Source organism: Neofelis nebulosa, chromosome 14, assembly GCF_028018385.1.
Source record: "Neofelis nebulosa isolate mNeoNeb1 chromosome 14, mNeoNeb1.pri, whole genome shotgun sequence".
NCBI lineage: Eukaryota > Metazoa > Chordata > Mammalia > Carnivora > Felidae > Neofelis > Neofelis nebulosa.
Genome location: NC_080795.1, coordinates 40,593,869 through 40,606,085, shown reverse-complemented (window position 1 = coordinate 40,606,085; position 12,217 = coordinate 40,593,869). Strand labels below are relative to the sequence as shown.

The 12,217-nt window shown below is 35.9% G+C and overlaps 1 protein-coding gene across 4 annotated transcripts in view; it reads right to left on the bottom strand.

Moving 5' to 3' along the window:
- The window catches only part of TMEM67 (transmembrane protein 67), a 71,675-nt gene that overhangs the window by 43,770 nt on the left and 15,688 nt on the right, over positions 1-12,217 (bottom strand). For all 4 annotated transcript variants that reach the window (XR_009253318.1, XM_058698563.1, XM_058698561.1 and 1 more), the window contains 4 exons: positions 10,196-10,289; positions 3,527-3,626; positions 1,767-1,836; positions 1,599-1,673 (listed from right to left, as the gene is read on the bottom strand). Coding sequence is in view for 3 of the 4 variants with exons in the window: in XM_058698563.1 (XP_058554546.1) it covers positions 1,599-1,673; positions 1,767-1,836; positions 3,527-3,626; positions 10,196-10,289 (339 nt within the window). In the remaining variant the exon portion in view is untranslated. The remainder of the gene's footprint in view (positions 1-1,598; positions 1,674-1,766; positions 1,837-3,526; positions 3,627-10,195; positions 10,290-12,217) is intronic.

Below are 12,217 nucleotides of genomic sequence, written 5' to 3'. Positions count from 1 at the left end.
TACCTACATTAATAAACAAATATATAAATGAGAAGAAGGAAAAATTCTTTCTCATAGTAGAATGTCAATTAATAAATGAAGGAATGATGGAAATATTTGGCAACCATACTAGTAGTGGTTGATAAAGGCAAACATCACTAAACAAGACTAAAACTTATTGTTGTTTAACTTACTGTTGGGGTTGGTGAAGACGAAGTGCAATCTTGGAAATTCTCTTTACAAAATACTAACCTATTATAAAGGGAAAAATGGTACCCTTATAGTAGACATGGTGACTTTATGGCATGTGATCAAAGTTAAAATCACCAGTAGTGGGACAAATGGTCACTGTGTGCCCTCTGTTATAATACGTTGACATCTTTTTTTGTGGTTGCCTGCCAAGCATGTCCTGATTATGAGGAAAAACTGGATGGATCCAGGTTGAGGGTCATCCTATAGACTGTAAAGCCTGTAACCTTCAAAGCTGTTGAGTTCATGAAAGACAGCGAAAGACTGAGGACCTATTTCAGATCAGAGGAGACTAAAAGAGGCATGACTTCTAAATGACTGGTGATCTGACACCAAAGAGACAAAAGAGGCGTTGTTGGTACTTTTGACAAAACTATTTTTAAAAGGCAAAAAGAAAACAAATGGAAAAATGAAAATTAAAGGCCTGCAAGTTTGACAATGGTATACAGAAGGTCACTATAACCTGAGACTGGGAACACTCCAGAAGACACACCTCTTATTCCAAATAAGGCAATTTGGGATGATCTCAGAGCTCCGTATTTGTACCCCAATATTAGCATTTATTTTGTTGGTTTGCAAATGCATGGTACTTGCCTATCACTCCCACAAGACCATATTGGAGAACAGGGATTTTTGCTTTATTCCTTAAGAGCCCAGATTCCACCTTCATCATGGCTGTCCTCCTGTCCCTTAATGACTCTCATTCATCTAAGGATAATTTGAGCAACCGGGTCCTAGCCTGCCTGCCACAAGCTCTGCTGCCATACTGGGTATTTTATTTTCAGTGCTCATTAACTAACTCCTAGTTAGTCAACGAACTCCTATTCTCTATTCGTGATCTCTTCACTTCCAATTCATCTACTTCCCATTTTACACAGCAGACCTTGTCAGACCAGAATCTGTTACAAAGGCTCTAACCTGAGGCATCCATGCTCTCATCCACAGAACAAGGAATCTGGCCAGATACGAATAACCCTTGTTTCTCCAGTGATTAGCATGTATAGGCACTGTGAGGTAATTATTATTATTATGTCCAATGTACAGACAGTAAAACTGAAGTTTAGAAATATCAAGTAAGTCCAAGGATATAAAACTAATGACTGGCAACCCAGGGTTCAAGTCTAGAGTCTCTGGTGCTCTTAACAAATAATGCTTCATTCCTTACAGGATCTATATAGGACCTTTCCAGCTTAAACATTCAGAGATTCACTGAAAAAGTTTGAGCTAAGGTAGAGAAGAGAGTAACTGTTTCTTAATTTATTTGTGTTTTGAAGTGACTTACACAGAAATATTTCTCATTTTAGCCCCAGACTGATGACCAAAGGAAGTAATGCAACAAGAATGGAACAAAAAAACTGAAACATACTCACAGGTTCTCCATAACGGGCAGATGAAATTACACGTGAAGGAAAATTCACTGTGCTGCTGAAACATAATCCCCCTGTCTTCATAAACAAATAAAAATTAAAAAAAAAAAGTTTATGGAAAGGTACAACTTAATTTTAAAATATACACTTCATTAATGTGCTTAGCCTTACTAAAATGTTCGGTTCCGAACACACACAGGACCTGTTGGTATTGACGAATGTTGGCTCACATCGAACACATCTGTCAATATAACAAAAACATTTTAAAATGTTAATGAATTATGCTAGATCTAATTTCATTAAAATTTGTCTTCTTAAATGCTGGATTAGAATAGATTCATTCAACTAAGTAATTACTTATAATAAACTAAACAAATTAAAAAAATTAACACTGATTTGATTATTTTTATACCACTCCTTGTATTACAAAGCAAGGTATAAATAAATAATATTAGCCAATAATAGGAGAATATTCTTTTGAAACTACATGGCGTGTACAGAATAAACAATATTGAATAAAAAAAGATGGTTAAGTCACTCAATTAAGAGCCTAACAAACTCACATAAGTAAAACCCAATCTGTTTTCGTAGGTAGTTATATCAAATCTACATTCCTTATTTTGTCTCTCACAAAGCAAAAAGGAAACATATACTGAAAAAATGTGTGTCTATCCCCTGATTAATGCTGTGACAAACACTTTTAAAGTCTATTTATTATCTTTATGTATTTTAGAAAAATACTTTGTATTTTTCATTAATGTATGATATCCAGGGAAGGAGAGCATCCACCGGACTAGCGGGGACAGTGATGGGTCTGTAGTATTCATTACTCGTAAGATAGAGCAGGTAGGAGGGACTGGGGCATGGCATAGAAGTGGGCTTAAGGAGGTACTGGAGGGGAAGACCTGGGGATCAGCCCAATAGTCAATATTTGGATACTACAATCCATATCAGCATAAGGGAAGAGGTGATACAATACTAAATACCCCCAGGAGAAGCTACTCAAGTATTTTCTCTTAAACTTGGGAAAAGTCATCATGTAGCTCTCTATAAAAATGTGAAGAATTTGAAATAGGGATACTGTGTTTGAGTTAGAGAGACAGGGCTGTGTGTTTATGTGGTGCACACATATGCACGCATAAAGGGGAAACAGGAAGTGATAAAGAACAGGGCTATTAATCAGGGTTTCTGGGTCACTATAATTACCATTTATCTATTAACATGCTTTTTTACATAATATTATTAAAAATTTTTTTTTAATGTTTATTTTTGAGAGAGACAGAAACAGAATGTGAATGGGTTAGGGGCAGAGAGAGAGGGAAACACAAAATCCAAAGCAGGTTCCAGGCTCTGAGCTGTCAGCACAGAGCCTGACGCAGGGCTCAAACCCACGAACCGTGAGATTATGACTTGAGCTGAAGTCGGATGTTCAACCGACTGAGCCACCCAGGTGCCCTTATGTAACATTATTTTAAAGCACAGTTCCTGGCACACAGTAAGGATGCTGCAAATAGAAGTTAATATTTATATACTATATATATTATAGATTATGTACAAATTTCATAATAACAAACAAAAAAAGCACCTTTTACTGAGCACTTACTCTGAAGCACTATGCTAAGAATTCACATACTGATTTCTGAGCTGTGATAACAGCCTAGGAAGTAGGTGGTATATTTCCATTCTAAGGACAAAAAGACTGACTTACTGAGCTAGCCAAGGTCAAACAACTGATAAGAGACTGAGCCAAGCTTTGAACCCTAATCAGTCTCATTCTCTGATCTTCAGCTTCTTTATATGTTAATATCTACTTTTATCTTCTTTGGGCTATTATGAGGAACAAGTGATATCATAGGAAGTATTTTTAAAAGGTATAGATTCCATATAAATGTAAGATGATATTTAAAGTCAGCACCCAGCACACCGCTTACCTGTTTCCTAAAGCATTTGCTACTGTAAAAGAGTTTTCATTTTCGTCACAGAGCTTACAAGTTGCTTGAGACAACAATGTTCCGTTAACATCTCTTTCCACTAAACAATTTAGAAACGAAATTAAGATGTAACTCAAAGTCAACATATAACCTTCTATAAACTTAGTACAGTCCCCTTGTAATTATTATAAATAATCAGGTATATTTAAGATACCTGATTTGTATAAGAGGAATGTCAAATACCACCATAACAAAGTGTAGAAAAGTGAAGCCTTCCTCATTCCCACATAAAAAAATTACAAAAATTAACCTTCCAAATCATAATAATAAATTATTATTTTTTTCTTAATTTTTCTTTTTTGTTACTTCTTACCTGTACGTTCCTACTACAGCAGGTATGCAGAAACAAGTAATTTCATAGACAGTTGATATGTTTCTACAACTTAAGAGGGTTTTTTGTAGCACCTATTAAAATGTTAAATTCACATATCCTACAACACCACAATTTCATTTTTAGATACCTAACCTACAGAAACACTTGTACATGTGTATAAGGATATTTACTGAGGCAGTTACTTGTTAGAAAACAACCTACATATTTAAAATAGCAAGATGATGGTATATTCATCCTACGAAATACTATGGAGTGGACTAAAAAGAATTAGGTAATCTAACAGATCATACTGGTAACGGAAAAAAGTTTGCTCTAGAACAATATTTTTGGTATGAAACATTTATATAATGTGGCTGTAATGTTTATTTTAAAACAGAAAAAAAAAGGTTCTAGAAGGAAACACACACGCAAATGCGTATGTGCACACACATCAAAATGTTAACAATTACTTTTGGGGCTAAGGGAATTAACAGAGAACCAGCACTGAGAAAAATGGTCAAAGGGCATTACTCCTAATCATAATGTTATCAATAATGCTTTGTCCATAATGTTTTAAGTTTTTGCAAGATAGTAAAAATGAGTTTAATGAAAGTAAAGATGAATGACTTGTTTCTCCTACAGTCATCCCTATCCCCGTCTCAGTAAATGGCAATGCCACTGGACCATTTACTCAGGCCCTAGTCCTTAGAGTTTCCTCATTTCTTTTCATACTGTATATTAAAAACAATAAAATTAAAGTTAACAAAATAAATCTGCAAATCTTGTTAGCTCCTCCTTTAAAATATATCCAGAAACTGAATTATTCTCTCTACCTCCGCAACTCTACCCCAGGCCAAGGGACATCAATCTATCACCTGGACTTTTATGACAGCTTCCTAATTGGAGTCCTGGTTCTATTCTCTAGGCAGAAGCTAGAGCAAGACTTTTCAAAACTAAGTGTGATGATTTCACTCCCCTGAAAACTTTCTAATGGCCTTCCATCTCACTTGGGGTAATTTCTAAGGTCACCATTACAGCCAAAAGGCCTTACATGATCTGCACACAATCACCCCAACTTTCCAGACCCATCTACTTCTGCTTTCCTCCTCATTTACTTTACCCACATTAGCATATTTGCTGCTCCTTGAAAATGCCAAATATTCTCCCATCTCAGGATCTTTGTACTTGCTATTCCCTCTGTCTAGAACGAGTCCCCTAGTCATCTACATGGCTCTGTCCCGCACTTCCTTCAAATCTTTGCTAAGATGTCGCTTTTCCAAAGAGATCTTCCATGATCATCCATGTAAAATAACACTTGGCGCGCTCTCTCTCGCTCTCTCTCTCTCTCTCCCTCCCTCCCTTGTCTTCACAGCACTTACCACGCCCTGGCATATACTATTAATTTGCTTATTGCCTTCCTCTTAGAACCTAAGTTGGATTCACCACTGTCTGCCAGCACCTGGCAGGTAGTGCTCAATAAACTCTTTTTTGAATTTGGGAAATTTTAATTTGGAAGGTTTCACATAAAAATTGTGTATTTTTAGCATTTTTTTAAAAATAGGAAAATCTGATTTCATGGGACCCATGTTCCTACATGATGATAACCATTTTCTGGTACTGAACAGGGTACTGCTCAGTAAAAGGTACTGCTTTTTAGCTTCACTGCTGTTCTGTTAAGTTTTATAATTTTATTTTAAATTTTAATTTTTGTGAACAAATATTTATGATTAAATAAGTATGACAACATATGAATATTTCCAAGGATGTACAGAAACATATAAATACATAAAGCATTCTTGGAAGAACACAAAAGAAACTTAATAGTGGTTACATTAGAGAACTAAGAATAAGAGTGAGGGTGGAAGGGCAAGGACCCTTGGTTTTTATATTTTTCTATACCATTTACATTTCAAACCATATACATGTATTACTTTAATTTTAAAAAGCAAAAATTTTAAGTTGAAAAACATGGATATATCTTTTTAAGTAGTAAATCTACATGTGCTCTTATGGCACTCTCTCCAAAATACACTGCAAATAGACATTCCAAAATATTTGCAATACATTAAAAACTTGGAAAGATAGAGAAAAAATAATTACTTTAGGTTAATTTCTGGGAAATAAAATAGATGGGGAGTGTAGACTTTTATTTCTCATTCTATAGCCTCAAGAATTTTGATATTTTTAATGATAATTATTTTAAAATTTTTAAAAAATTATTTACCTGATTATCTCTGATCATTTTCTTTTTATGTCAGAAATGGGAAGAGTTGAGAGAAGCGGTGCAATAAGTAGGATGTACCCTCTTTCTGTACTCTTCCACTCCTCTCCAACCCCTCTTGCAAATTCACAGAACAAATCAACAGCAAAAGTTCAAGGTGGCTCTAAGGAGCTCATGCCATGGAGAATTTTAAGTATGTAACAGTAGCATCTAAGATAGTGAAATACTGTTTTCACAGCTGTCACTCAACCTTAAGGGGTCTCTAGGTGTCAGAGCCACCATCTGGCCCCCCGGGCATCTAGCCTCCATTCTCAGCAACCTACTAAAACTGCCACTTCTGTACCAGTGATCTCTGGCTGTCAAAAGTTGTTTCAGAAATTCAGTCCATAATGACTTCCTCACAGCATGAATCTATGAACCATCATCACCTTCATCCCCACTTAGAAATCCCAAAGATATTTTGACTTTTCCTTTTTCCTCATCCCTATATTCCTTCACTCATCTAGGTCTACTGTCATTCTTTTAATGTTTCTGGCATCTACTCTTTTGGGTATAATTCCCTCTAGCTCTGGTTCAGGTCCAGTAGTCACATGTCTACAGCACCAGAGCAGCCTCTTCACAGCTCTCCCTACTTCTGCTCTTCCACTCCTTAAATGTGAACTTCATGAAAGCAGGGACTTCGTGCCTGTTCACTGTATCCTCTTCACTGCTTTATGCTTTGCGCCCTTGCACAATGGCCAGCGTGTAGTAGGAGCTCAATAAATATTTGTTGAATGAACAAATGCAACAGATTGTTGCCAGATTAATCATCATTCTCCTGTTCAAAACTTTGAACAAAATGCCTATGCCTACAGAACATCCTATCATTCAAGGCCTTCCGCCATCTGTACCAAAGCACCTTTAAACTCAACAAACTGTTATCCTCCCAATTCCTTTATTTTCAATCTAGATGTTTATGTTTATAATAATACTCTTGCTCACACTGCTCCTTCTGCCTAGATGTTCTCTTTCTTATTACCTTTTGAAATCCCATTAATCCTTTATGGTCCCACGATTACACTGCCTCCTCATGACAACCTTCCTAAACAACCCTGGTTGAAGTGACTTCCTCTTTACAGAGCACTTATTGTTTATAAATGCTCATTTGATGATTTAATATATGTGCCCTTGTGAAAATATTTTGTTGCTATTTTGCTCTGCAAATTACTTTTCCATAGGCATATCCTGCCTTCTAGCTAGATTTTAAATAAATTGATGGCAGAGATTTGTATTTCTTTAAAAAAATAATTTGGGGGAGGGGAGGCTCAGAGGGAGAGAGAGAATCTCAAGCAGGCTCCATGCTCAGTGTGGAGCCTGATGCAGGGCTAGATCCCATGAACTGTGGGATCATGACCTGAGTAGAAACCAAGAGTTGGACACTTAACTGAGCCACCCAGGTACCCCTATAAAATTAATTTTTGAATAGATAATATATAAATAGAATAAAAAAGGCACAAAAAATTTTTAAGTGAAAATTAAGTCTCTTCCATCCTTTTCCCCCCCAGATACCGAATTCTCCTCCCTGGAAGCAATACTGTTATCAGTTCCTTGTAAATTCTTCCAGAAATAGGCTGTGCATAAACACATATGCATATATAATCTTTTTTAGAAAACATAAATGGTAGTTCACCAAACACAGAAAACAGAACTGATAAATAGCAGGTACCAAATAAATATTTGTGGATGAATGAATATAAACTTTATATACCTTGTTTTTTTACTTAATGGATCTTGGATTTGTTTTCACAGCAATAAAGAACTGCATTATTTTTCTATATAATAATCTATATTTTTCTGCATTCTATACCATTGTATGGATGTACCAGAGTTTATTTGACTAATCTCTTAACAAACTTTTACATTGCTTACAATATTTTGTCTTAGGATTAATGTTTCAATAAGAAGCCATGCATATACTTCTTCAGACATATATTTCCCTGCACTGGAATAGGAAATTCCCAGATAAGGGCTAGCTGGGCAATGATCTGCATTTGATAAATACTGTCAAGTTGCTTTCTACAGACGCTGCACAAATTTATAATCCTCCAGTAATATATGAATGACTATTTCCCTGTATCCTTACTTAACCAACTGAGCCACCCGGGCACCCTGAAATTCGTTTTTCTTTAGATTCATATTTAATATTTAGATATTTGACCTGAAATTTATTTTTTCTTAAGCAATAAGTTAGAAACCCGACTTAGTATTTTCCAAGTTTCCCCAACACCATTTACTAATCAGTCTTTTCTCCACTGACATGAAATACTACTTTTATCCCATATCACATTCTGATACAGATTAGATCTATTTTGATTCTCTATTTTAAGTCCCATCCATCAGTATGTGTAACCCATATACCAGCCATTCATATTATTACAGTAGCTTTAAAATGTACGTAGTATCGGATGGGGTTATTTCCTCTTTCCTTTTTCATAATTGTCTTGGCTTTTCACATTTTCCAGATAAACTTTGGAATTAGACTCTAAAACAGACAAACAATATTCTAGTAGAATTTATTAAGGTTCTGTTAAATGTATAGACGGGTATTGTGAGAGCCAACATCTTTTTTTTTTTTAATGGTTTGTTTGTTTATTTATTTATTTATTTATTTATTTTTATGGTTTTAAATATTTATTTTTGAGAGACAGAGGGAGAGAGTGTGAGTAGGAGAGGGGTAGAGAGAGAGGAAGACACAGAATCTGAAGCAGTCTCCAGGCTCTGAGCTCTCAGCAGAGCCCAACATGGGGCTCAAACTCACAAACCGTGAGATCATGACGTGAGCCCAAATCGGACGCTTAACTGACTGAGCCATCCAGGTGCCCCTAATGTTTTGTTTATTTTTGTGAGAGAGAGACAGAGACCGAGACAGAAAGAGAGAGAGAGAAAGAGAGAGAGAGAGAGAGAGAGAGAGAGAGAGAGAGAGAGAGAGAAGGAGAGAGAGAAGGTGTGGGGGACAGGCAGAGAGAAAGGGAGACAGAGAATCCAAAGCAGGCTCTGCATTGTCAGTGTAAAGCACAACGTGGGGCTCAAACTGATGAACCGTGAGATCACAACCTCAGCTGAAATCAAGAGCAGGATGCTCAACCGAGCCACCCAGGGGCCCTCTAATATCTTTATAATATTTAATCTTCCCCTCCAAGAACAAGGTTGGTATTCCATTTATTAAAGCCAACTTTTGTGTTCTGCAGGAGCATTCTAAGGTTCTTCAATTGATTTACCTTATATATTTTTTCTGAAGTTTATACAGGTGTTTTTTCTTTTTGTTGCTACTGTAGACAAGATCTTTTCTTCCTTCATATATTCTAAAGGATTGTTGTTTATATAGACAAAGTCTACTAATTTTTGGATGTTAATTTTTTACCCCCAAACCTTTATTGTTTATGATAATTTTTAGTAATTCTCTTGGGTTTTCTAAACATATAATCAAATCATTAAAAATTAGTTTTTAATGATTTTTACTTCCTTTTTAATTACTCTACCACCTGTTTCTTTCACTTACCTAAATGCATCTTCATCTGGTTCCTGACAACAGAAATGCTTATACTTTCTCCCTATTAGGCACCATGTTGACTTTTGAGTTGAAACATATATACTTTATCATATTAAGGAAGTATCCATCTTATCCATCTAATTGTACATTGTTAAGACTTTTTTTTTTAATCAGGTAGGACTTTTTGTTCTCTTCTCAATGCCTGCTGTTGACTTAAACATCATTAAATTCTGGGCAATAAAAAATACTGTTCACCAAGGTATTTCCATTCATGTCTTTATCAAAAATAACGTAAGTGGGGGTGCCTGGGTGGCTTAGTCAAAGTGTCCAATTCTTGATTTCGGCTCAGGTCACAGTCTTGCAGTTTGTGAGATCAAGCCCTGCATCAGCCTTTGCACTGAGTGTGGAGCCTCCTTGAGGTTCTCTTCCTCTCTCTCTCTGCCCCACCCCTGCTCACATTCTCTCTCTCAAAATAAATAAATATATATTTGTTAAGTAGCGTAAGTGAAGATTCTACTACTTTTTCATAAAGAATCTACTTCTTACCTAAAATATGGCCAGTAGGACAGTGGCATTTTCCTTCTGCAGTTAAACCACCAGGGCAAGAAATGCAATTCCAGCCATCTTCAGTAACACCTTTCTAAATTAAAATAAATCAATAAGTAAATTCTCCTTCTTAATTGATGCTGTGAATTCAAGAAGCCACAGTAGTGTACAATTTGTAGTCAAGATTCAAATAAATCATGCATGTATGAGCTACATAAATATTTCTTGGAGAGTCAAACTGTGCTCACTTTCCAAGATTAAGCTATACATTATTACTATGTACAGACTACTGTTAACTCTGGGCAACCGTTGTTTCTTCTTCATGATTTTCAGTTCAAATGAATCATTTCTTTCAAAGTAATATTGCCATTCAGTTTTTCCATTTACAAAGAAAAAACAACAAAATTCAACAGCATTTAATCAACAGATAGTCAATTAATAGTTTGGTTTTACCTGTTCTAAAATATTCTAATTTTTACTTATTTAAAAAAAAAATTTAATGTTCATTATTTTTTAGAGAGAGAGACAAATTATGAGCAGGGGAGAGGCAGAGAGAGGGAGACATAGAATCTGAAGCAGGCTCCAGGCTCCAAGCTATCCACACAGAGCCCGATGTGGGGCTCAAACTCATGAACTATGAGATCATGACCAGAGCCAAAGTCAGATGCTCAACTGATGGAGCCAACCAGGCGCCCCTCTAATTTTTATAATCCAAATATGTTAGCTTTTAAAAATTAAGTTATGATTTAAAATGGGTGAATTTTATAGTGTATGAATAATATGTAAATAAAGTTGTTAAAGTTATAAGGATATTTCTTTCAATCCAGAATTGTTTGTATTAATGAAGGTTTTGTTTTTCTTTTTAAGTTTATTTATTTATTTTGAGTGGTGGAGGGGCAGTGAGAGAGGAAGACAGAGAATTCCATGCAGGCTCCGCACTGTCAGCACAGAGGTGATGCAGGGCCTGAACCCATGAACCATGAAATCATGAAATTCAAGCTGAAATCAAGAGCCAGATGCTTAACTGATTGAGCCACCCAAGTGCCTCAATGAAGGTTTTTTTTTTTTTTTTTTAAATTTTTTTTTTTTTCAACGTTTTTCATTTATTTTTGGGACAGAGAGAGACAGAGCATGAACGGGGGAGGGGCAGAGAGAGAAGGAGACACAGAATCGGAAACAGACTCCAGGCTCCGAGCCATCAGCCCAGAGCCTGACGCGGGGCTCGAACTCACGGACCGCGAGATCGTGACCTGGCTGAAGTCGGACGCTTAACCGACTGCGCCACCCAGGCGCCCCAATGAAGGTTTTTTTATAAAATATGACATTCAAAATTATGCGTATTATATTATATGATTTTTCCTAAACCTGGGGCAAAAATATAATATCAAAAACATGAATGTAACCAAAATGAATAGAGAACAAATGGTAATAACAAAACAATGCCACAAATTATTTTTAATTTTAGTTGAAAAGACTGGATTTATCATGAAATGCTCCTATATTTGTCAGTACATTATATAGGACTATTTAAAAATTATGATTGTTGGGGTGCCTGGGTGGCTCAGTCGGTTAAGCGTCCAACTCTTGATTTTGGCCCAGGTCATGACCTCAGGGTTCATTAGATCGATTCTGCAGTGTGCTCTGCCCTGATAGTACCAGTCTGTTTGGGATTTTCTCTCCTTCCCTCTCTCTCTCTCTCTCTCTCTCTCTCTCTGTCTCTCTCTGTCTCACTCTCTGCCCCTCCCCCACTCGTGTGCACACATGTGTGCACATGCTCTCCCTCTCTCAATATAAATAAATAAACATTGGAAAAATAAAAATTATGCTTGTTTAGTAATCTCACTGAAAATAAATTTTCTTTGTAGCCATTTCATATTAGCTTTTTATCATTGATAATTCATCTATGGTCAATATTTACAAAAATATAAAATACGTATTAAGGTGAAAATCAAACTTAAAAGTTAAATCAAGTTAGCCATAAATTAGGACAACTGGTAAATTAAACTAGTAACTTAATAATAA